Here is a 24,641-nt window from a genome sequence, read left to right on the forward strand (position 1 = left end):
AGTGTAGGTTTGCTCGGATACTGAGTCTGAGGAGGACGTATAGTCGATGTCGTGTGTAAGAGATAATTTGTCTGATTCTTGTTTGGGAAATAGGGCTGTGAAGAAGATAAAAGAAATAAAGCTACGGGATTCTACTAGGGTGTTGAGCAAACCCTCTCGTCTTAACTTATGAATAGCTCTTATTTTTACTAGAATGTTCGTGGCTTGGGTGCGTCTAGGAAATGCTTACAGCAGTTAGTCATAAGGTATTGTCCTAAAATTATTGTTTTGGCTGAACCTATGTTAAATGTTTTTAGATTACAGTGGTGGAGACACCGGCTTCATTTTGATGCTTGTGGTTCTAATGTTGAGGTTGGTGGGAAATTATGGATTATGTGGAAGAATGAAGTGAACTTGATTATTGATAGTATGAGTGAACAACATATTACAATGCGTGTTGTTGATAATTTGAAACCTGTGGTTTTGACTTTTGTTTATGCGAAGTGCACTTATCATGAGCGACGCCGTTTATGGAGTCAACTAGAAGATTTTAAATGTTCAAAGATGTGGATAGTTATGGAGGATTTTAATATAATTCGGCATGATGGGGAAAGATGTGGTGGTCGTCCTCGTTTGGCTGTTGCTATGGATAAGTTCAATGCATGTATTGATAATTGTGGTTTCACTGGGATGAGTCATTCTGGGAATTCCTTCTCTTGGTGTAATGGACATCATGATCGTTCTCATAGTTGGGCTCGACTTGATCGTATTTTGTTAAATGTAATGGGCATGGATGCATTCTTGGATGCAAGCTTTCAGTACCTTCCTCGTACTACCTCAGATCATGCCCCGATGGTCATAAATTTGGAGAGAAGTGCAGATAATTATGGTTACACATCCTTTAAATTTTAACAAATGTGGATATCTCTTGCATGTTTTATGGACTTAGTGTCTCGGGTTTGGCTGGAGGATACTAATGGTTCATGTCTTTTCAAGCTGGCTTCTAAGCTTAAAAAGATGAAAATTGCACTGAAGGCTTGGAATAAACAAGTTTTTGGGTTGACACAGGTCCATATTGCAGAATTGGAAGCTCGTATTCAGGGTTTAGAAACCAGTTTGCAAGATGGTTTCTCAGCTGATGTGGAGTCAAATTTGTTGGCTTCCCAATTGGAGTTGTCGGTTTGGATGGATAGGGAAGAAACTCGTCTGGCTCAACAAGCTAAATAGACTTGGTTGCAAAAGGGTGAGGAAAATTCTGGTTTTTTTCGTGCTATGAGTAAAAGGAATTGGTTTCTTATTAAAACAAGCTCAACATCAAGAGGTTTATGATGCACTTTGGTCCATTCTTGTGGATAGTTGTCCGCGACCAGATGGGTTCAACTCGGGTTTCTTTAGGTGATGTTGGCACATTGTTAGTAGTGATGTTATTGAAGCTGTGGCTAAATTTTTTTGGGGTGGTGTGTTGCCTCGTTTTTACACTACTTCCTATCTGGTGCTTATTCCAAAAGTTGAAAATTCGGGGAGCTTTGATAAATTTTGCCCGATTAGTCTTTGCTCGATTATTTATAAGGTATGTTCAAAAATCCTTGTAAATCGTTTCTCATCGTTGCTTGCTCGTATTATTTCTACCGAACAAGGTGGTTTTATCCCATGGCATAGTATTTATGAGAATATTAGCCGGACTCAAGAGTTAATTCATGTTTAAATAAGCCAACACGTGGGGAGAATGTAGTGCTAGAAATTGATATGGCAAAGGCGTATGATAGCATTGACTGAGGTTTCCTTCTTCATGTACTGCAGTCCTTTGGATTTTTTCCTGCAGTGTGTAGTTTAATTAATTAATGCATCTTCACCCCGTGGTTTTCTATTGTTTTGAATGGCATCCCAAAAGGTTTTTTCAAGGGTGGTCGGGGCTTGCGACAAGCGAATCCCCTCTCTTCTTATTTATTTATTATTGTGAAAGAGATTCTCCCTCAGTTGATCAAACATCAAGTTGCAATGGGGAAAATTCAGCCTTTTTTCATCCAAGAGCCTCTCCTATGATTTCTCATTTACTATATGTAGATGATATTGTTATATTCTCTAATGGGGGAAAAGCTTCTATGAGAACTATTATGCAGGTCTTGCAGGACTATGAAGCTTGGTCAGGCCAGGTGGTCAACAAGGCCAAGGCTTCAATTATTTTCTGCAATAAATTATGCTGGCATGGTGACGCATGCTTTTGAACCTATCAGGTTTTAGTGAAGGTAAATTGCCTTTTACATATTTGGGATTTCCTATTATTTCTGGGCTTTCATTGACTCGTCATTTTGATGATCTGGTTAATAAAATCCGAAGCCGTTTTGAAGGTTGGAAAACTAAATTGCTTTCAAATGGTGCCCACCTCCTTTTACTTAAACATGTCTTGCAAAGTATTATGATTCATTGCTTATCAATTTTATCCACGCCAAACTCGGTGTTGGATAAGATCAAAAGGCTTATGAGTACTTTCTTTTGGGGCGTTCGGGAAGGTAAGCCAAAACGGAAATGGTGTCTATGGGATGTGATGTGTAAACCAGTTTTGGAAAGGGGTGTGGGCCTTCAGAACCGTCATGACATTCAAAGTTCTCTCCATATGAAACTTGCTTGGAATCTTCTCCAAGGTAAATCTCTTTGGTCCCAATTTTTCTTAGCTAAATATGTGGATTTAGAACATATATCGCTTGTTGATCATCGTAAAGGAACTTGATTTTGGCAAATGATTTTGAAAAGAGTCTCCCATTTGTGCAAAAAAACACGTTGTGGTGGGTAAAAAGAAACTTATATTTTTGGAGAGATCATTAGGTTGGTGAGGTCCCGTTGTGTGATCAACAGCAAATTACGGACCTTCCTTCTTTAACATTGGCGGAATGTAAATTTAGGGAAGGTTGGAATATTGATCTTTTTCAAAAATTGGTTGGTTTGGAAAAAACAGATATGTTGATTGAAAAATTGGGAAAGCTAAAAAATGGTGAGGATGTTCTTATTTGGATCCCTAAGGCAGATGGACTGTTTTCCACTAAAAGTGCTTGTTAGTGCCTTTGTACTCATTCTCCTAGGAGTTCGTGGATGGATTGGGATTGGCACCCTTTTATTCCTAAAAAAATGTTTGTTTTGATGTGGAAGGCTTCCTGTGGATGATAGATTACGAAGAGTTGGTATTATTCTAGTTTCAAAATGTGATTGTTGTGCTTCGGGTGCCTTTGAGGATCAGGATCATGTGCTTGCTTTGGGTGAGTTTGTCACAGATTTGGAGCCGTGCTTGTCTTTAGTTAGGCATGCCAAATTTGATTGGTAGAAATTGGAAAGAGCAAGTGGAGTGTTGGTTTCGGCGGGCCAAACGTTCATCTTGTAGCGGACAAGTTCTTGGTATCCTCCCTATTATTATCACATGGCATTTATGGTAGAGAAGATGTAAGGCTCGAATGGAAGGCTCCTTTGAAACTATTGAAACCGTATGGGTTTCTATGAAATATTGGTTGTCTTGGGTAGCTTTAAAATTTAAAGAACAAACTTCTTTCAATAAAAGGGATGAGGATTTGTTGCAATCTTTACATATTCCTATCCCGAGGCTTTGTATGAGGAGTGAAAAGATTGTGAGGTGGGAGAAACCAAAAATTGGTTGGTGCAAAATTAATGTAGATGATTGCTCACTAGGAAACTCGAGTGCTTCAGGAGTAGGTGTAATTCGTGATCATGATGGAAATTGCATTTGGGGTTTTCTGTTCCTATTGGTTGCGGCTCTAATAATCATGTTGAGGTTATGGGTTTGCTTTATGGCTTGAGGCATGCTAGGCGTATGGGTTTTGATGCTATTGAGATTGAGATGGACTCAAAATTGATCATTGAATGGATTGAAAAAAGAAGATGTCGTTTGTGGTATCTAAAAGACTATTGGGAAGAAATTATGAGCATACTTGGTCAGATTCGTTTCACATGTCGACACATCTATAGAGAGTGTAATGCGATTGCTGATTTTCTGGCTAAATCTAGTGCTAAAGGGAGTAATATTATCTATTCTTTTATATTGGATCTTCCACGGCTGGCTAGAGGCTTCCAAAGACTTGATAAGGGCGGTTTGCCATATTTGAGAAAAAAATAAGTGCAGGTTGTTACACGTTTTTACTCGAGATTTTTTCGTTTATTAGTTTATCTTTGGAATTGTTTTGTTTTGTTTTTTTGGTTAATTTTAGTGTCTTTTGCATGCTTGGGTTTTTGTTTTTTTTTGTAACCCCAAGTATCTGGTTGTAACCACGGTATTCATCAGTCACAAATGAGAGTTTATCAATAAAATTAAGATATCGTCCTCTTAGAAAAAAAAAAAAAAAAAAGATAAAATCAAAATAGTCATAGATAAAGTCAAAGTGTTTTATATTCATCCATACAAAACTAAAGATAAGATAAACTCTATCATCTTATTCACTTAGTCATATCTAAATTTATCAATTTAATCACCTAATTTTAGTCAAACTTTTGCATCTACTTAAACTACATTCCTTGCAAATAAATATCAGCATATTTTATCCAAAAAAAAAAAATCTCTGCATTTTTATTCCGATATTTATTCCATGAAACCTTTCGGGTGAGTGTTTCTATTGATGTTTTTACCTACTCCCATTCAAGGCCCATCAATGGGATGATATTTCCAACCCTGCCACCCTGCATTAAAGCAAACCACCCAAATTAACAAGGATATAAGAATATTTGCAACTCCTTGTGCGATCAAAGGGGGGACTACGTAGATACGTGTTCGAGTTCTTGGAATGTAATCATTCCCAAAATCAACAAATAGCAATTAGTAATTGTCTTCTCATTGCTTATTAGGTACAAGCAGTTTGACACATCAAATCTCGTATCAATATTCATATAATTTTTTTTATTGAAAAAAATATAAAAAAAAATTTGAGAGAAGAAGAAGATTATCTGTCTCACAAAAATCATTTTCGTCTTCAATTCGCACTGTTTCATTAGACAGATGCCTTACATTCAAGACACACTCTTAAATAATTCCTATTTCTCAATAATATTATATACTAAGGGTCTGTTTGGGATTGCAATAGAAGTCTTTATAAATGTTTAAATAGTCTTAAAAATTCTTTAATGAAAAAATTAGATTATTTGAGTGTTACATATTAAAATATTTTTAATCTCAAATAAACTAAAAAGTATATTTGAGAAAAAGTATCCAAACATATTTTTCCAGATAATGCGAAACGCAATTTAAAGTTTAAAACAATTGTCAATGGACGAAAATATCCATACAACTTTAAGATACTTATAAATTTCAAACTTTTAATGATATAATCATAATCTTTAAAGATTCAAATAATCGTTATTTCTACCTCAGAAATTATTTTTTTTAATTTGTTTCCAAACAAACATAATATGTTTGAAAGTGTTTTAAATATATGGTTACTAAACAATAAATAACTTTTTAATAATAAAACTTATTACTTAAATTATAAGTTAAAAGTCATATATAAATTATATTTTTCATTGCAATTCCAAACATGTACTAACCATGTTTCAGTTTAAAAAATCCATGCCTAAAGCAATGAATATACCCTTCAATCCTAATTGAATCTCAATGCAACAAGTTATTAAATCGGGATATCCCTCTAAAAAATAAATTTTATTTCACAATAAACTAATACGAGTATGCTCTTTTACTACAAATAAACTTTTATTTTATCAAACTACAATTCATCCAAACATACGGTAAAACATAAACACGTCCGGTTGCGGTGCCACAGCTACCGGGCTAAAGCAAGATTGACTCTCTCTCTTGACTTTGAATCAAAGCCAAAATGGCCCTCCATGGCTCCGTCTCATATACCATTTGATCAAAGCCAGACGTATTGTCCCTGGAATCGGATCCTGACCGAACCCAATCCGAAATTCTCAGACAGTCAGGTGCCCTTTCCTTTGTCTGCATCAGAGCTTCCGAATTAGAGCGGAGCGGAACTGATCGTTTTACCCGAGCCGTTGATCTGGATCCAAATATGTCGTCCAAGTCTCTTCCTTACTCGATGAAAGATGTTGACTACGATAACGCCAAGTTCCGCCACCGTTCATTCTTTAAGGTTTTAAGATCTTTGTCTTTTGCCCACGATCTTCTTGTATTTTTTCTTTTTGCTATTAAGTTTCATTCATTCCTAGGACTTTCGCATTTGGTTAGTGATTTTTTAGGTCAATTAAGACTTTACGTTCCGGTTTTTGTTTCTGAATTATGTACTATCTTAGAATTGGGTTTAATCATAGCGTTTTCTGGAAACTGGAGTAGAATTTTTGTGTCTTGAACTGAATTCAACTGCATATGGAAGATGCACCCAATTCTCGATGACAGTTGATTAACATTTTATAATTGGGAACATAATGTTGTCGCACAGTATTAGGACTCAAGGCATGCTGTCGCACAGCATTAGAATTGGTTTTGCTGTTGACTTAATATTTAAATTATCGAATATAAAGACTGAATAAAACTATATAAGCGTTGCCTCAACTAGTTGGGACTGGCTATGCCCCATTAATCATGATTTATTTGTTGTTTTTTTGGCTCTTTTCTGTAAAATCCAGCTAATCCAGTAATTACCATCCAAGGTTTGACATTACTTGATTTCTTGTAGCTTAAGGTATATCTGATTGTTGGATGTATCTGCATATTGGGGCTCTAGATTACTCCGATAGAGAGATTACTTTTGAGCATTTTTTTTTTTTGATAAGTAAAATAAGAATATATTCATCCAGCCAAATGTCAATTACAAACAAATGTTCTAATGCCCTCAGCCTAATTAGGTGGGAGCATTAGAAACTAAAAACTCATGAAAATCTGTGCCATTAAAGACCACAGCATTAGCCCAAGTACATAGGGTCCTAAAAAATAACAATTTTAGCTCCGCTAATGATCTCTCTTTGTCTTCAAAAATCCTCTCATTGCGCTCCTGCCATAAGCACCACAAAATACAGTTTGGAATCATCTTCCAAACCTCTTTAATCTGTCTCGCACCTCCAATTGTGGTCCAACAGGCCAAAGCATCCACCACAGTTTCTGGCATAGCCCACGCTAAATCTACTTTGTTAAACACCGCATCCCAAATAGTCCTGGCTACTTCGCAGTGTAAAAGTAAATGATCCACCGATTCACCCGCTTTTTTACACATACAACACCAGTCAGCTATAATTATGTTTCTTTTCCTTAAATTATCCGTAGTAAGTACCTTCCCCAGAGCCGCTGTCCAAACAAAGAAAGAAGCTTTGAGAGGAGCCTTATTGCGCCAAAGCTTTCTCCATGGAAATTGTCTGTCAGGAACTTGTGTAAGTACCTTGTAAAAGGAGCTAACAGTGAAGATCCCTTTCCTTGTTGGACTCCACCACAAATCATCTGTATGCTGGGTATTTGGGCGACAAGAGTATAATAGACTATAAAAGTCTACAAAACTACCCATCTCCCAGTCATGTGCTGCTCGCAAGAAATTGATATTCCATTGGATGTTTCTACCTACAACTTTTGAGCATTTTCTTCTCTCTTTAATGAATAGTATATTTTAGGGTCTCGTGCGAAAGTTTCTGGCATGGCACTTCACCTCATGTTTTTTCTAATTTTCTGACATGTTGGCGCACTCAAATTTCAGTTAAAAAGTACAATAACTGTTATAACTAAAAAAACTCAGTTATTTTATTTTATTTTTCTCAGGTTATTACTCAGACCTTGTTCACTAGTAAAGTAAGGCGTGATTGTCAAAGTTGCAGTACAGGGAAGTTTTTAGCGTTAGTATTGTTATTCGGTCTATTATATCTTATGTTTACACATACAAGTCCTGCCTATTCTGCAACTGATAGACTAGGTGTTAAGAATGAAGAAAACCTCATTATGAAAGGTGGCAGCAGATTGGGAATGATTTGGAGAAAACCACCAAGGCTTCCTCCACGTTTACCTCCTGATGAGAAAGGTAGTGATAGCAGCTTTAGTCATGAGCATGAGAAGCTAAATGCTCCGTCGAATTGGATATCTAGGCAACAAAGTGTTAAGAAGGCCTTTATACATGCATGGTCTGGCTATAAAAGATACGCAATGGGTAGTGATGAACTTATGCCACTGAGCCAGCGGGGAGTAGATGGGTTAGGAGGTCTTGGTGCTACCATCGTAGATGCCCTTGATACTGCCATGATAATGGGTGTTGATGAAGCCGTCTCTGAAGCAGGCTTATGGATTGAGGCACACCTTTTAGATAGAATTACTCATAAAGGGCAAGTAAATTTGTTTGAAACTACCATACGTGTTATGGGTGGTCTTTTAAGCGCATATCATTTAAGCATTCACAAAGAAGGGATCAACATGACATATACAGGGCCTAAACCAGTTATTTATCTGGAAACTGCTAGGAACTTGGCTGATCGTCTCCTATCCGCTTTTACTTCCAGTCAAACTCCTATTCCCTTTAGCGATGTTGTTCTGCGCGATTCCTCAGCACATGCAGCTCCTGATGGACTGAGTAGTACCTCAGAAGTTTCCACTTTACAGCTTGAGTTCAATTATCTCAGTGCTGTTTCTGGTGATCCAAAGTACAGCATAGAAGCCATGAAGGTCTTGGAACATATGAAGACTCTACCAAAGGTGGAAGGACTGGTTCCTATTTACATTAGGTATTGACCTTGCATATTATGTTTCTAAATTTGCATTTTTTCCCCTGTTTTGTGTTGGGAAGAGAAGGGAGTTGGGGAGATTACAACTTGAGGCCTCTTTTAAATTTACTTGGCAAGAAACTACAGCAGTTTTTAGAATTACATCTTGCCTTTTTGTTAAACAAGTGGTTCTATTCAAATTTCTTCCATTTCACTCAATACAAATCATATTCCTTCTCTTCCTTTCTCTTTTTCTTTTTCGTTGACTTATTTTTCATATTTTTTACTTACTGAATGCAGCCCTCACACTGGCGAGTTTAGTGGAGAAAATATAAGACTAGGATCTCGTGGTGACAGTTACTATGAGTACCTACTCAAGGTGTGGCTTCAGCAGGGAATAACCCGAGATAGTAATTTGACCTATCTATATGATATGTATCAGGAAGCAATGAAGGGTGTCAGGCACCTTCTAGTTCAGAAATCAATCCCAAATGGACTAGTTTTTGTTGGCGAATTACCTTTTGGATCCAAGGGTTCCTTTAGTCCAAAAATGGATCACCTGGTATGCAATACTTCGTCTACCACCTGATGTTCACCCTGCTGTTATGTACCTGTCTTTGCTAGTTTCACTTAGTTTATTCCTTAAACTCAAATGATTATGAAATGGCTGGTGAATGGAAATAGCTGGTCTTGCTCCAAATGGTTGTGCTTTTTTTTTTTAACTGGAAGTTGCTCGCTTTGGTTGGTATAACGTAACTGGCTCCAATTTTAGCTCAAGCCTTTTGAAAACCAGATTATAAGAAAATTAAAAATTTTCTTCCATCTCTCAGAGACAGGGTGTAGATCCTTTCCTCGCACAATATGGCACATTAAGAAGTGATACAACAATTATTCACTAATTTTTAACAAGCAAACATTCCTGCACTGGCAGCATGAAAATTACTACTACATATGATAAAGGATATGCTTGCTATTGTTTCTTTATTTCTTCCATACTTTCTTTTTCTAAGGAATGTTACTGCCTTATTGATTGTGTCCAAATTTTTTCCAATATGCTATATAATAAAACTTTGAAATCTTTCCTTTCTTTTTTCAGGATAAAGTTTATGTACAAGTTATTCTGAAAAATGTAGGATCTGGGTGTCGTTGAAAATACAATTTTCCCTACTCCTTTCGTTTGCTTTTGCTTGTTTCCCCAAACCACAACCCCCAGCCCCCCAAAACTACTAAAAGATAGGTCTTTCCATGCTTGATAGTAGCACTCCCAGATTACCTTGCTTTCATGGGGAAACTAAGTTTTTGCACGCATGTTGCTTGATACACTACGTACATCATAAGCTTGTCTTCCCCTAGTGTTCCTTGTCGAGGAACATGGTAAGAAATGAAGGCTGCAGAAGTACTGAAGTAATGTCACTCTCCTCTTTGTTTGCCCGTTCTTTATGACATTGAAATGAAGATTGTGAAGAAGCACGTTCTTTTTGGAAACAGTCCTTGATATAAAATTCTTTTACGGTCTCTTTAGGTGTGTTTCTTGCCGGGTATTCTTGCACTTGGTGCCACTAAAGGCATTACAAAGGAGAAGGCTATGAGAGACAATTTGCTTAACTTTGAAGACCTGGAGAATCTGAAGCTTGCTGAGGATCTGGCTAAAACATGTTTTGAGATGTATTCAGTTACTTCTACTGGTCTTGCTCCAGAAATTGCTTACTTCCATACCGAGGTTAGTTGGATCTGTATAACAAATGTGTTGGAAGCAGTGATTGATGAATTAAGTGTACACGTGCACCAAATTGGATTATTAAAATACTTTTCTCCCTCGTTCAATTTTGTTGCTTTTTTTACTTGTAATCAATTACATTTGTTCTCAAAACATATATTCAGTTACTTTCCACTGGTCTTGCTCCGGAAATTGCTTTCTTCCATACCGAGGTTAGTTGGATATGTACAAGGAATGTATTGGAAGCACTGATTGATGAATTAAGTGTATCTGTGCACCAGATTGGAATTGTGTGCTGCTATTCTCCCTCGTTTAAATTTGTTGTTATTTTTCCTGTCATTTATTACATTTAGTCTTTGTTCTGCAGATATTACTTATAAAAAAAGTCTATGTTCTACAGATATTTGACATTTTGCTCCGGTTGAAACAGGAATTTACTGAAGGAGGTCTAGATGGTGGGAACAAGAGTTCTAAGTATGTACATGACATAATAATCAAACCTGCTGATCGCCATAATCTTTTGCGTCCTGAAACTGTAGAGTCATTGTTTGTCTTGTTTCGTATCACAGAAGACCCAAAGTATGGTTTCTTTCCTTTCTCTTTTTCTTTTTTTGTTTATGCATTAGCTTCTCTTGTATAATTCAAATGTTGTTGTCTAAGACTGAAGCACACACAGACCCACACACATGCAGAGGGAGATTCTCCCATAAATTATGATGCTTTTAATTAAATGACTGACTTAATGAATGCTGCAGATACCGAGAATGGGGTTGGCAGATCTTTGAAGCATTTGAGAAATACACAAGAATTGATACTGGTGGATACAGTTCTCTGGATGATGTTACCACAATTCCCCCTAATAAAAGAGACAAGATGGAGACATTCTTTTTGGGAGAGACTCTTAAGTATTTGTACTTATTGTTTGGGGATACCTCTGTTATACCGTTGGATAAATTTGTTTTTAACACGGAAGCTCATCCTTTTCCCATAGAAGGCACTATTAAGAAGAAATGATACTTATCACCTCCAAAGGATTCATGCAAAGGGAAGCTTGTATAAGCTAATAAACTAGCATATTTTGGAGCGGTCACAGACTGGAATGCACCTGAGACTGACCAGTCTTCTTCATAGTGTCTTATAGCATCCCTCTTTTAAAGGCAGTGAAAGTGCATGGTCGGGTTGTGAAGACGTACAAGGGAGCTCTAATACGTTTCATTTTGGGCACAATGCGTCAGTAATTACCGGAAAAAGCTTAGAGAGTGACAAATTTTCTTGGACTTGGAGAGACTGTAAGATGTATTGTTTGAATGGATGTTTTGAGTAATTTATTGGATGGGGTTTTGCCCATCAAAAGTATTGAGTGAAATTCTCTCTTGTGTAATTGGTTTCTCCAGCTTTTGAGTAATACTGCCGGCCATGGAGGCTCAAAATCACAAACTGATATAGACAAATTTTTGTTGCTAGATCATTATAGATTGCCTAAAAGTTACAAGTTATCTGAATGTTACATTATTGCCTTAAGTAACCATTAGGTCACTTCGCAATCCATCTTTTCACACTCGTTATGAAGGAAATACAGATGGTCACCATCTCGAATTACATTTATATCATCTATTTCTGCATTCTCTGCATTAATGACTTTTGTTGGTGTGTGGCCTCCAAACTTCTCACCTGCAGTTCCACAAGCCACTAGGGTAACCCTCGGATAAAGCTTGAGGAAGAAACCATGCTTAAATTAAAACAGTTTGTCAATCCCCGTGAGTTTGAGTTTTCCTTTCAATTTTGGCTTTTTCAAAGTTGTTGTGTCCACCTAACCTTTTAATAATCCTAATTTTTAATTAATTTTCCAGGTTAATTTCAAGTTCTTTGAGTTCTAACAATGCTTACCGGCTATTTTGAGCAGCTTCTCAATCGAATCGGGTAAGATTATTAACTTCCCAGGCTGCCTCTGAGATGTACCATTGGGTTGAAGCTTCATGTGGATGGTGACTCTCTTTTTCATCCATTTAATCATTTGTGTGTTAGTGGGACAACTAAATCTGCTTGGGCAGGAACTAGCCGAGTCAATTTTCAAGTTGTTGTTAACAGATTGAGGGCCTCGTTGTCTTCTGTGTCTGTTTTGGCTATACAAGCCGTTGTCAGCTGATTCCAACCCAATTAAATCTATTCTGTGTTCATCTGGTTTCCTTCTATGTTCATAACTCAGTAAAAGCTCATATATGCTCTTGTTTTCTTGCTGTTCCGCTAGAGCTTTTGGTGTCCATCCTCTGGCATCTTGTTTGTTTACATTAGCACCTCCTTCCAATAGAATCTTAACCATCTCAAGATGCCCCCTGCGAACCGCGGCATGAAGAGCTGTCTGATCATCCTCGGCTATCAAATTTACGTCCGTCGCATATCTCGCAAACATTGGGCATTTCCCTGTTTCGCTCTGCTCTGCAGTCTCCAATCCTGAGAAACTCACGTCCCTTGCTTCCTTCATCGGTAGATCTTCGCATGAATTATCTTGACATCCTGAAGGTGACAAGCTTTCTTCATTAAACCATTCTCTGAGGAACAGTCCTGGGTCCTGGTGTGCGTATTCAAAGCCTAAGCTTTCCTGCCCCTTCAGTTTCTGCAGATGCAGAGCATCAGTTATCAGTTAATTTGTTTCGTTAAAGATTTGAAAAATCTCATGATCCTGTAACTACCTGGAAAAGGTTGTTCATAATAATGCGTCCATCCTCTGCATTTGCTTGTATAGCATTCATCAGTGAAGTTCTGTTGAGTCGTAGGATTTGAGAAATCTCAGTTGTCCGAACTGAGAAAGGCTGCGGCCGATAACATAAGACTCCAAACTCTCCAAACGAATCTCCTGCAACTGCCTCTCCAAGATCCTGCAAGTGAATGGTGTATGTTGGGATGTGATCAGATTTACCTCCCTATTTTTTTCAATATGGAGTGTGTGAATGTTTAAGATTACATGACCTACTTTATCACGCCCATCAGTATGGCAAAGGAATTTCTGCAACCACCAATAATTTCCAAACCAACTCTATGTTAATGCCATTAGTCAGGAAATTTTGGTATGCAATATGAACAAAACTAGGCTTACCACCACGCCTGAGACAAGTATATAAAGATCTGTTGGAGCCTCATTCTGCAGAATCACATCTTCCTTGGGCGGAAAATACTCCGCCTCCATTTCTGAAACCTTTTTTTAAAACAGAACATTGAATTAGCATCTTGTGAAATTAGGATAAATTTGCCATCTAAGAAAACCTAACCATCTGAAGCCATTATCCGTAAGATTTAAGATGTGATTTAGCTCAAAAGAGTAAAGGAAGGTGGAGGAAAAACAATGAATCATGTGAAGTATTACCAGTTGGAAAAGAAAGTCACGAGAAACCCCTTGAAAGAGAGAGACTTTTTCAACGATGGGGAAGAAGAGATGGTATGCGATGCTTGAACGAATAGCCTTTGGTAGACCATTTAAGGTCCCTTGTTGATTCAATCCTTCTGTTTTGAACTTGAGACATATGTGTGAAAGCATCTGATCCTGTATGCTTGGAGGCAAGTGATTTCGTGCTGCAAATTCTGAGGCAGCTCTGACTGAATCTCTCTGTAAAACCAAAGCAAGCTTCATGACATTAGCACTCCCAGCCCCAATACTATATCTTTCAAATAATACAATTCCTCAGCATACATACAAAATATACGATGAATAAATGCATTCCAATGTAAGCAACTGAACTAGAAGGGGTAATGTCGTGCAATGGCAAACTTGTCAAAATGTGGGGTAGAAAGGATTTTAGTAGAGGGGTTGTTTGTGAAAAATCAATTAGAGGAAAATAATGAGTAATATCAGTAGTAAGTAAAGAAAACATACGAAGTTTCTAGTGCGGCTTGTCCAGTGAACAACAAGGTTAGTCATGTTGCCAATGAGGTAAGATGTCAATCCCAAGTTGAACAGCATGTAAAAGATATCGAACATCATCTCTCTGGTGTTTTCAGCATGCAAATCCCCGTATCCCGTAGTTGTCAATGTCGTGATAGACCAGTAAATAGCAGTTACATATCGGTCCCAAATACCATCTTCTTTGAAATTTGGGTTTACTGCACCAATCCAGGTTCTTTTTGGATCAGGGTATCTGTCTGCAATCAGATAATTTACGCATCCAGCAAAGTGTACAGCGAACAGGGTCACCTGAGATCCACCAGAATGGTTTAGCAATCAAGATTTTATTAGATGACTTGGAAAGGAAGAAATTATCTGTTTTAAGTGGCTTACAGATATGAGCTTTATGCACCGAGTCCAGAAATAATTGAAGCGGATGTCCTTCTCAAGTCTAAGGAAACGAAACTTACTGCTTAGTATAATTGGAGAATTTGAAGAAAACCAAAGGTATAAGATAGGATAAGATAGGATGGATATAGGGATGGGGATGGACCTTGCAAACAGGGAGCTGACTCGTCTTAGACGCCATAGTCTGAGCATGTTGAGTAGTGTAAACCCAAGTTCGCCGCTTTTGTTTGTAAACAGGAGCTTGATAGACTGAAATGGTGCCGTGGAACAGATATCGAAGATAAACCAGGTAGATATGTACCTGAAAGTTGGATAAGGATCATATATGTGATGAAAGTTTAATGATTTCTCTTAGAGAAGGACAGATCAATTGTTTGATTCATGTTAACGACCAAAAAGCTGCAAAAGATTGATTATTCACCTGACTGCAATTTTCTTCGGGTCATCGACAAGAAGATAAGATTGGTTGTCGAGATATGCAACAAAGAAGGTGAGAATGATGTCAATGGCAAAGAAGCCATTGACAATGTTGTCAAAGATGAAGAGTGCGTCTTGCTTGTAAGGCAGAAATGCAAACTGGAATGGGCAAATCCAGGCCGAGTAAATGACTAAAACAACAAGTAACATCTGCCAAGCCCTGAATGTGAGGAACAGAACGACACCATGAGAAGCAGCTAGCAGTCTGATTATACAAAGAAGTAATAGAAAGAACTGCGGCAAAAGATCATCACCTATAACGGGGACTGAAAGGCGAAACTATGCATCTTCGAAGTGTAGTTGCCTGGTTGATTCTAGCTCCAAGGGATGGCAAGAGATCACTGGAGAAGAAGCTGCTACGAACAGCACTCTCCATATGAAACTCCTCCAAACAGAACCTGTTGAAGAAGCTTTTTGAGCAGGAAAGCGACATGTGTTTTTGAAATTCCTCCAAGGCTACACTACAGTACAGACTGTTAAAAAAATCGGCAGAGGTAAGTGATCCTCCGGGAACGGTTATAAATAGCGATGTTGGTGACACGGGTTAAAGACTTCTTTTCGCTTTTTTTTTTCTTACTATGCTCGTGACATATTTGGAAGGACTATAAATGCAGGAAGCATATACATATATATTTATATATATATATATATATATATGTGCAGTTAGTGCGAAATTAAGGATTGGATAGAAAAGTTGTCAAAAGGTGAAACTGGAACTTTCCATTGGGTTTGAACAGAAAAGGAAAACAAGAAGCAGATGATATAAGAACACAAGCTGAGCCAGTGGCATACATGAGAGACTTTCTGTAATGCAGTTGCAGAGGATCGTTCCCGAAGAGAGAGAGAGAGAGCAAAAGAAAATGGAAATGGTGCTTGTGGGTAGTGTTATTGGTGGTGGTGGTGGGAACTCCATCATGATCTGTACATGTGGAGTTGTGAATGATAGATATATAGACAAGGCTGTGAAGTAGTACTGCAGGGATAGATTTGAGTGAAAATATATGGTGTTATCATTTCAAAAACCAAATATGGACCAGACAACCATGGTAAAACCGAGGAGGCCAGGCTCTACTTATATGGATGCCATGTGGTGTGGACCAATAGGAGGTTTCTTTTGAGGAAGTGACACTTTGAGGCAAAACCCTCTCAACATATATATTATAACTCTCATGATCTTCTTCTTTGTAAAGTGCCTGCCAAGCCAGCTTGGGGGTGGTTCTTTGATGCAACGCAATCACAACCATACGTGTGAAAATAGATTCACGGCCATATATATGGTGTATGTATCTCTCTCTATCTCACAGCTGCCTGTGTTTATGTGTTTGATTTTGACCCGTTTCGAATTCGCCGACGTCTTGTTTAAGTGATTCTCGCCGAGTACTCCTTCCTTCTGTGGCCCATATCTGATGATTTGTTGATGATTATCTCTTTACTAATTTATTCCACATTCCCAAAAAGTGTTTTAGATAAATCATTTTTCTGGATAGTAAATGGTCATCAACATCAGTACTGTGATCTTCTCTTTAATGATATTCTTTCCGTTCATTCCGGGTTCTCCTTTGGCCATTTGAATGCTACTAGCTAGTGTTTAACTAGGATTTTGAATGATTACCTTTCTTGCAAAAGTTCAGCAAAAAGAAAAATATATATATAGAGAGAGAGAGATTGCAGTACTGAATCTCAGGACTTGAAAGCTTGAAGAAAAGGGAATATAGAACTCTTTAATTTCCTGACAAATATTAAATAGATATAGGATTGGAACAACTCAAGAAAGTTGTAGGTGAAAGAAATCATATATCACAAAAAGTACTAGTCGTTCAATTTTGACACGTGATGGGAATTAAGAATACTTGAGAAATCTTTCCCCAAGAATGATGGAATGACAGTTTTATGCCCACTAGCCAAATTTTAAATCATATGGACTGCAGCAGCAAAAGAATGGGGGAGAAGTTGATGAAGCCAGCTAAAATGCACATATATGCATAGAAATACGAAGTAGATTTCATAAAAAGTAAACTCATGACGTAGTTTAATGTAATATGTTAGATTGTAAAATTATTTTTATTATAAAGTAGATATTACGTATCATATGAAATCGATCATATCAGTTTATAGATTTATTTTTATGAAATTTCTTTATAGCTATAGTAATTTCTCATACATGTTAAAAAATTCTGCATTTCTACGTACAGTGTCAAAAAAACAAGAATTGATAGATTGTTATTCTGGGGAAAAGTATGCAAGTTGAGATACGAACTATTAATTTTTATATTTGATAGAAAAAGACTACAATAAAAGTGAATGGTTGTTTGTATGTATGGTTATAATGCCACTGATTATTATTTTAAGATTGAACATTAATTAATTAATGTACAGTGTAGCTTTTAGAAGGATTCGTCTACAATTTTTCGGACCGAATTCTCTCAAAAATTTATGTGGTCGATCCATTTTGATTTGGAATCACTACACCTGCTAGGAATAGGTGGGCCTCGCTCGAATCGTCCTCTCTTATTCTCTGTCTGTGAATTGTTTGTAAATCTTGTCATGTAATTCTGCAGTATGCAATGAATGCAACTGGTACTGATCTGCATGATATCACCAAGGAAAAAAGGGTGTAGATTATTGTATTATCTATAAATAATTAGGGGATGTTTTGGTGATTTAAACAGGATAGTATTGATTATTGCAAACAACTAGGTATTTGATTGAAGAAGAGATCAAGGGCCCACGTACTCGTGTAAAGTCAAGCTTCCAGGAAGCAACAAAGGCGACAACACATACGCTCAAATCTATGCACCACTAACGCACACCGCCTGCACTTCCGGCCAGGAGCCAAAATACAAGACACAAAGCACGTGCTATGGAGTTTTGGTTTAGCTGTAGCTAGCTTTTGTGTTTAGTATGGTTAACACCCCCTCCACTGTTTAATATCAATTGACGAATTTCGATCTAGCATGCATGCCAGAGCATTATATATATATAATTTGGTGAAAACTCAAAAACAAAAATATATATCACCACCACCACAAAACTGCTAAATATTTACAAAATTTCAACTGTCATTACCCAGATGCCAAACCAACCCCCCCACCCCAAAAAAACACTGGTCCGATGTAGACTGTACGTAGTAGATATGAGACAGCTTGAAGAAGCACTAGGAGAAGTGAGAGAGTAAAGGGGAGGAGGAGGAGGAGGAGTCGTTGGTTTCATGGCAAAGGGGAAAGGGGAAAGAAATTATTAACAACTGAACGAATGTAGGCAAAATGGACCCTAAGCACAAAAAGATCGATTTATGATATAATTTTAGTTTATGGTTCAGAAAATTTTTGAAATCAAATACTTCATGAGTTCAGTAATTTGGTAGGGATCCCCATGAGCCCCATGTGAGATGTTGTTCATTACTGATGGGGTAGACTAGCTTGCACAACGTACGTGGACAATGCAGAGAATGAGACAAATCTCTCTCTCTCTCTCTCTCTCTCTCTCTCAGAGACACACACAGACAATTAAAAGCAATGGCTAATTAGTTTGCCATCTATCAGCCCCCACAACCAAGTTAAAAGGATATCCTTGCGATCATGAATGCTGTGAGAGAGGGAATCATTAAGCTGTGCACCTACCCCATGTTTGGGTTTTATTATAATATAAATTAACCAAGTCAAACACGTCCATGTTCTCTGTGTCTTCATGTTTCCTTTGATTACTCTAAGAAAGTTGGAGTATACAATTAATTAAACTTCTGATCATGTGTCCATTCCCCTCTTTAAGAAAAGGAAAAAAGCATGTTTATTTAACATAATATAATATGCAAGAGTCAAACAGCTATAAACAAAAAAAAAAAAAAAAGAGAAATAGTACTTTTAACTCTCTTCTATGCAGTAATCTAACAATGGTCAGGTTGCATGGCTGCATCAATAATTTTTTATTAAACACGTAGGTAGAATTATCAACTTTTTTATAATTATCAAAGGTACTGTGAGGGTTTCTTATATCCATTTTTGTTGCGAATGACACCACTAATTATTATATATAGAATTCATATTTCAGAAATAAAAATAGAAGTTTTCTCTGTTGCAAACTGATCATAATCATGCAAAAACTCTACTTCAACAGTACAATGATTATAAAGGCTATATATGGGGCGAGTTTGGAAGGGGGAGTATGCAGGGATGGGGGCATGCATGCATGGGGCGAATGCTGGTTGAAGTTCCCGAATGGAAATCTATTGAAAGAGAATTCTTAGCAGCAGTACTGCTTGCTATAAATATATATGGACCAGCCTCAAAGATTCTTGTGAACTATGAATCGATCAGCTTCTTTCATTGTTGGATAAAAACAAATTACAATAAAGTGAGAAATTAAATGATTCAAAAAATACTTGCGAAATAAAGTGAATATTGTAATATGTATGTCAATACATTGTATTTACTGCTTTCCTTTACTTTCTGATGTGTTCTATTTCGAGTGTCTTGTTAATCTGATGTGCCGGCTTGATCTCTACCGTTGGAACTGTTAATCAGATTCACTTGATGCACGTGAGAGGAGCTCGTGACTTCTTTAGACGGTGCTAACCCTAGTCCTTTGGATCTTGACACGTGGCTGAATCTGTTGCAAGATATATATATATATATATATATATCTCTTTTGCCTTGTAACCCTAGTGTGAAGATTATTCTTTGTTGACGGCTGGTTTCGAGAGAGAGTGAGAGCAGAGAGAAGGGTGAGTTAGGGTTTGCTTTTGGGAAGAAATCTGTGCGATTTCTTGGGTTTCCAGTGAGGGCATTGTAACTCTAATGTACTGAGGCTTCTCTGTGAAGTACTGTTCATCAATAAAGATCTTTGTGGCTTTTCTGAGGCCATTCCTGCCGTGGACGTAGACCATTAGGGTCGAACCACGTATATCGGTGTGTTCTTTCCTTTATCTCTATATTTTCTTCATTCTTGCTCACTGATTATGATTCTTGATATGTTTATGTGCATATTGTGATATATTAGCAAACTGTACAGAAAAGGTGGTGTTGATGTTTCTTCGGTTGTGATCATTATCAATCTGCGATCCTTGTGATTTTATTATCTTCTGTTTGGGTGAATAAAACTGGTTGTTTTATCATAAAAGAAACAGAACCTTTTATCACAAAATATTGAGTTTATTCGTTATAAATAAATTCTTTTATAACATTTTATAACAAATATGATATATCAAATGAACGCATCCTTCAAAAGAAATGCCATCAATTTGCCTACCTACCTACCTATATATATATATATATATATATATATATAAGTCTATATTCGTACGTAGCATGACGAAGATGGGGATTCAAGATTATCAATGGGACCGGTAGACTAACCCCTAGTACTGCATAGTTTAATGACCGACTGTAACCAAAATAATTAATGATGCAACTTGCATGTGTCTCCAAAAAATATTTTCAAAAACAAGAAAAATGAGAGAGAGAGAGAGACAGATCAGACGAAGAAGATCAAGAAGAAGAAGAAGAGGAAAGTTCTGGTGATGGTTGGAAGGATGCGGGCAAAAATGTAGACCGGTGGTCCTGTAAGATCGATGATGGTTCATCATGAGATTGCCCACAGCTTTATTAAATACTTCTACATCATCACTAGTTACGTACGTGGTCCTTTATATATATGGTTATAATTTAAGTAATGTCGTGCATGCCTAGATCATTGGAATTAAAGTACAAGACTTGCCAACCATTATACCAAATTTAGGTCCCCGGCCGGCCAGTTAATTAAAGCTGGCGACGGATCAGATCTTCTCATGTGCATGTCACGTTTTACAGCCTTCAACTTTTTGGCATCATGAGAAGTTGTGATTCCCCATTTGAATGGATAAGTGACAATGATAGGTAGTATATGAGATCTCACAGTATTTAAAAATGAGAAATTTTTACTCTTTATGATGTTTCAATGGGATTCTAATTGTATCATTATCTAATTCTTTTGAAGTATAGGCATACATGTACCTTAAGCTCTTCTATTGGAGAATTATAAATGGTATTAGAGTCTATCCCAACAAAAAAAGGAAGAAAGATTGTAATATCACCCACTTCTAATAAGTGATAAGGGTAGGTACGTCTATATGATCCCATATTACTTGAAAATTATGAGAAGTTCTTGTTCTTTATAATGTTTTAATGAGACTCTAATTATATCATTAACTAATCATTTTAGAGTATAAGCCTAAGTCACTATGATACGTTAAATCTATTTTACCATAAAAATATCTTTACAAGCCACTATGATATGGTAGATCTATTTTATCATAAAAATATCTTTACAATCTAACATACTATATCAAGTCATGTATAATATTGTGGTTGACATCCTGAATTATATTTGCATTGATTTCAAGTGAAATGGTTCGTATTGAGTGACAAGAACCTAATGAAGGAAAAAACCATTTATTTATGTATAATGTAATTGTTTGACTTTATGACATATATATATATATATATATATTTCGTTTATAATAGTAGAATATTATGCAATTTACGTAAATTATTTCCTGGCTGATTGGGTATTAATCAAAGTTATGTAGCTAGGCATCATCGTTTGTGTGGTATATCACTACAACAAATATTGCTTTTTTTTTTTAAGTGACAATCGTGGGAAAAAGTATATCCTTAATGGAAAAAAAAAAATTTCCATCAATTTGTTCTGTGGCAGACTCGTGGCATATAATTGGTGAAGAAATATAGTCTTTTTCCACCAAATTACAAGTTCATGAGAAAAACTTTTTTTTTCCACCGACATTTGTGATGATTAAAACATTTTTTATTTATGGTAAATAATGTCGCATCTAGTATGTGGTGGGAAATAACATCATTTTCCATGGGAAAAGGTTGTAGCAAAAAGTGTTTACTCATGCATGACATACTTTTGTGGAAAAATTAGTCTTTGGTATTTCCGATAAAATACTTTCGCGAGAAATATATTTTCCACAAAGTATTTGATCGGAAATACTTATTTATGAAGAAAGTTTATCATAGGAAATATCACTTCTGGCAAAGGTATTTGCCACGAGTTAAATTCGCGGCAAATCCTAAGAGAATTCATAAATAAATAAATAAATTGTAAAAGAGAAAAAATGAGATTGAGCCAAAAATAATTATAACAAATAGCCTAATATAGGGTAAAATAAATATATCCGAATCTTAGAGATCCAAATTCACACTTATAATAATTTTAAAAAAACATGTAAAATTATGTTAACATTCACAAGAAAAACTTCTAATGAGAACCTAATTTATACACATACACCACACAACCACAAGATTTTATAAGTTACAATTCATGGCTCCACAAAACCACAACCATACAATCCATTGAAGCTTTATAAGATCAACATACAATCCATTCAAAGTACTCATTTGTTTTAACAAGTTTCATCCATACCCAATACATTTAATATACACAAATTTGTCTATTAAACCAACATCATCATCATACTTTACAAACTCACTACAAATAGGTCTTCTTGTAAGCAACTTAAAGAGAAAGGAACTAAAACTGTAGTTTAATCAATCCACACTAAAGCTAGTGAAAGAATGAGAATAACCCCACAAATAATAAACTCCAACTTTATAAACCAAAACCTAGTCAAGCTATAAACTCTTACAAGTGAATATGTAGTAGATACATATTCATAGCTTCGAGATCCTTTCCTGCAACCAAATAAGAAGGCACCAAAATAAAACCACATTAGTCAACACTTAAAAAGAAAAAGTTCAAAAAACTTCAAGGCTAACCCAATTAAGATGGCACAAATAAATGCAATAGTAGTTAATTAGTTCAAAAACCTTTAACAGACCAACAGAGATTCAAGCATAACTCCAAAAATTGGTAATTTCTCACTAGTATAAATCAACTAAAATGCAATTATTTCCTCCAACATTGTAAAGAAATTGTTGTAGCCACCTCCTTGTGGTGGGATCTTCCTGGAAGCATATATAGATCATGAAATTGGGAAACGATTAAACAGCGGAGAGAATTACAACAATATACCTCAAAGTGCAAAATTAGACTATTTCATTTATACACATACATATACACCACACAACCACAAATACCCACCATTTCAATCAGAACAGAGATTTTTCTCAATTGTGCAACCTTCAAGTCTTCATTATTAGTATTTGTAACCATAAATACAATCTTATTAATTTGTAATTCCATAACATTAATACTACAAGCCAATTTGTTTTATCATATAGCAAAAAAGGTATGCCTTCCAATCACACACACAACACAAAAACAAAACACTTAAAGCTGTCACAATTGATTAAGTAATGAGTAGTTTATCATGATCAATTACCTAAATCTTTCCTAACTTGTTCTGTTTTTCCCTGTTCTTGCAATTTCATATATCGCTAATAAGGCTTCAAGTCTTTGGGTTCTTCCACTTCATGCTCAAGTTCTTGCTGATACCATCAAGTATAGATTGAATAGATTGAACAATTTTTAACAAATTGTGAAGAATATATTCAAATCAAGAATGTGAATATCTTTATCAAAGCACAAGTCATCATTACAACAAAAATTAGCACAATAAGAAGTGAAATACGGAGTAAGCTAATCACATATGAGAGAGAAAGAGAGGCGTCATGGGGAGGCTGGGTTCGACAAGGGGTGGTCGCTGATGAGGTGGTGGTGGCGTGGCACTGCAGTGGTGGCCGACGGTTGTGCTGTGGCCGAAAGAGAAGAGAGGGAAGAAGGGTGGGGTTCCATCGGCTGCAAGGGGGAGGGAGAAGAGAGAGGGGAAAGAGAGTATCCGCATTTGGGGGAAGAAAGAAAGAACGGGGAATAGAAGAGTTTTAAATTTATTACATTCTACGGCAGTTTATTATCGCCACAAAAAGCTAATAACATAAAATATTTCAGGTAAGTTTATTTGCAGCAATAAATAGTCGTCGAAAAAACTAATAACCTCCTCGCAAAATCTAATAACCCCACTGAAAAAAACATATTTCAACTAAGATTATTTGCGGCGAAATAAAACCGCCACAAAAATGTTTGTTACGCTGTAAAAAAAGTTTTTCCCTACAAAGTTTTACTTGTCGACAGGATCTCATAGTAAAAGGCTATTTCTTTTCCCATGAACAATTTTCATGTCATTAGCTAAGTATTTGCCACGAATGTATATCGTGGGAAAAGGCCATAAATGTTGTAGTATATTGTAGACACTATGTAGTCTGCATCTGTCCCACTTCTTTTGACAAAATAAAAGAAAAACAAAATCCAACAAAAAAAAACTATTTTCTTATATAAGAGATAAGATCTAACCCACCCATATCATGTTAAGATAGTAACTTCAACAGTTGATAGCTCCAACTGCACTTACCATATCAGCCTAAGTTATGATCCACTTACCAAATCAGATTACGCAATCTGATTTTTTTCGTTCATGTATCCCACTTATGTATCATTGTAGTCCATGCAATGATACATAAGGCAAAACTCTCTTGAAAGAAAGCAACACAACTATCATACAAGATGGACTCTCATATCAATCTAATACTA

General features: G+C 36.5%; 2 protein-coding genes across 6 annotated transcripts; one reads left to right on the forward strand and one right to left on the reverse strand.

Annotated features, from left to right (window-relative positions):
- Positions 1 to 5,693: 5,693 nt before the first annotated feature.
- On the forward strand, positions 5,694 to 11,804 carry LOC108988627 (mannosyl-oligosaccharide 1,2-alpha-mannosidase MNS3). Its single transcript, XM_018961945.2, has 6 exons — positions 5,694 to 6,080; positions 7,691 to 8,640; positions 8,920 to 9,181; positions 10,142 to 10,339; positions 10,767 to 10,915; positions 11,092 to 11,804. Exons 1-6 carry the CDS (start codon positions 6,000 to 6,002, stop codon positions 11,348 to 11,350), a joined length of 1,899 nt encoding a protein of 632 aa, XP_018817490.2. The 5' UTR covers positions 5,694 to 5,999; the 3' UTR covers positions 11,351 to 11,804.
- A 37-nt stretch (positions 11,805 to 11,841) lies between these two features.
- Positions 11,842 to 16,372, reverse strand: LOC108988626 (potassium channel KAT1-like). 5 transcript variants are annotated; one of them, XM_035688343.1, is made up of 11 exons: positions 15,891 to 16,372; positions 15,353 to 15,559; positions 15,043 to 15,258; positions 14,607 to 14,922; positions 14,205 to 14,522; positions 13,698 to 13,937; positions 13,431 to 13,529; positions 13,308 to 13,340; positions 13,027 to 13,212; positions 12,224 to 12,950; positions 11,842 to 12,007 (listed from the first exon to the last, which is right to left on the reverse strand). In XM_035688343.1, the coding sequence occupies exons 2-11, from the start codon at positions 15,529 to 15,531 to the stop codon at positions 11,865 to 11,867; spliced, it is 2,457 nt and encodes an 818-aa protein (XP_035544236.1). In that variant the 5' UTR covers positions 15,532 to 15,559; positions 15,891 to 16,372; the 3' UTR covers positions 11,842 to 11,864. The 5 variants fall into 5 exon arrangements, with proteins under 5 accessions (XP_035544236.1, XP_018817488.1, XP_018817486.1 ...); XM_018961943.2 differs by lacking the exon at positions 15,891 to 16,372 and having other exon boundaries at positions 14,607 to 14,664; positions 14,767 to 14,922; positions 15,353 to 15,702; XM_018961941.2 differs by lacking the exon at positions 15,891 to 16,372 and having other exon boundaries at positions 15,353 to 15,703.
- Between the last annotated feature and the right edge of the window lie 8,269 nt (positions 16,373 to 24,641).

Source organism: Juglans regia, chromosome 3, assembly GCF_001411555.2.
Source record: "Juglans regia cultivar Chandler chromosome 3, Walnut 2.0, whole genome shotgun sequence".
Classification (NCBI taxonomy): Eukaryota; Viridiplantae; Streptophyta; class Magnoliopsida; order Fagales; family Juglandaceae; genus Juglans; species Juglans regia.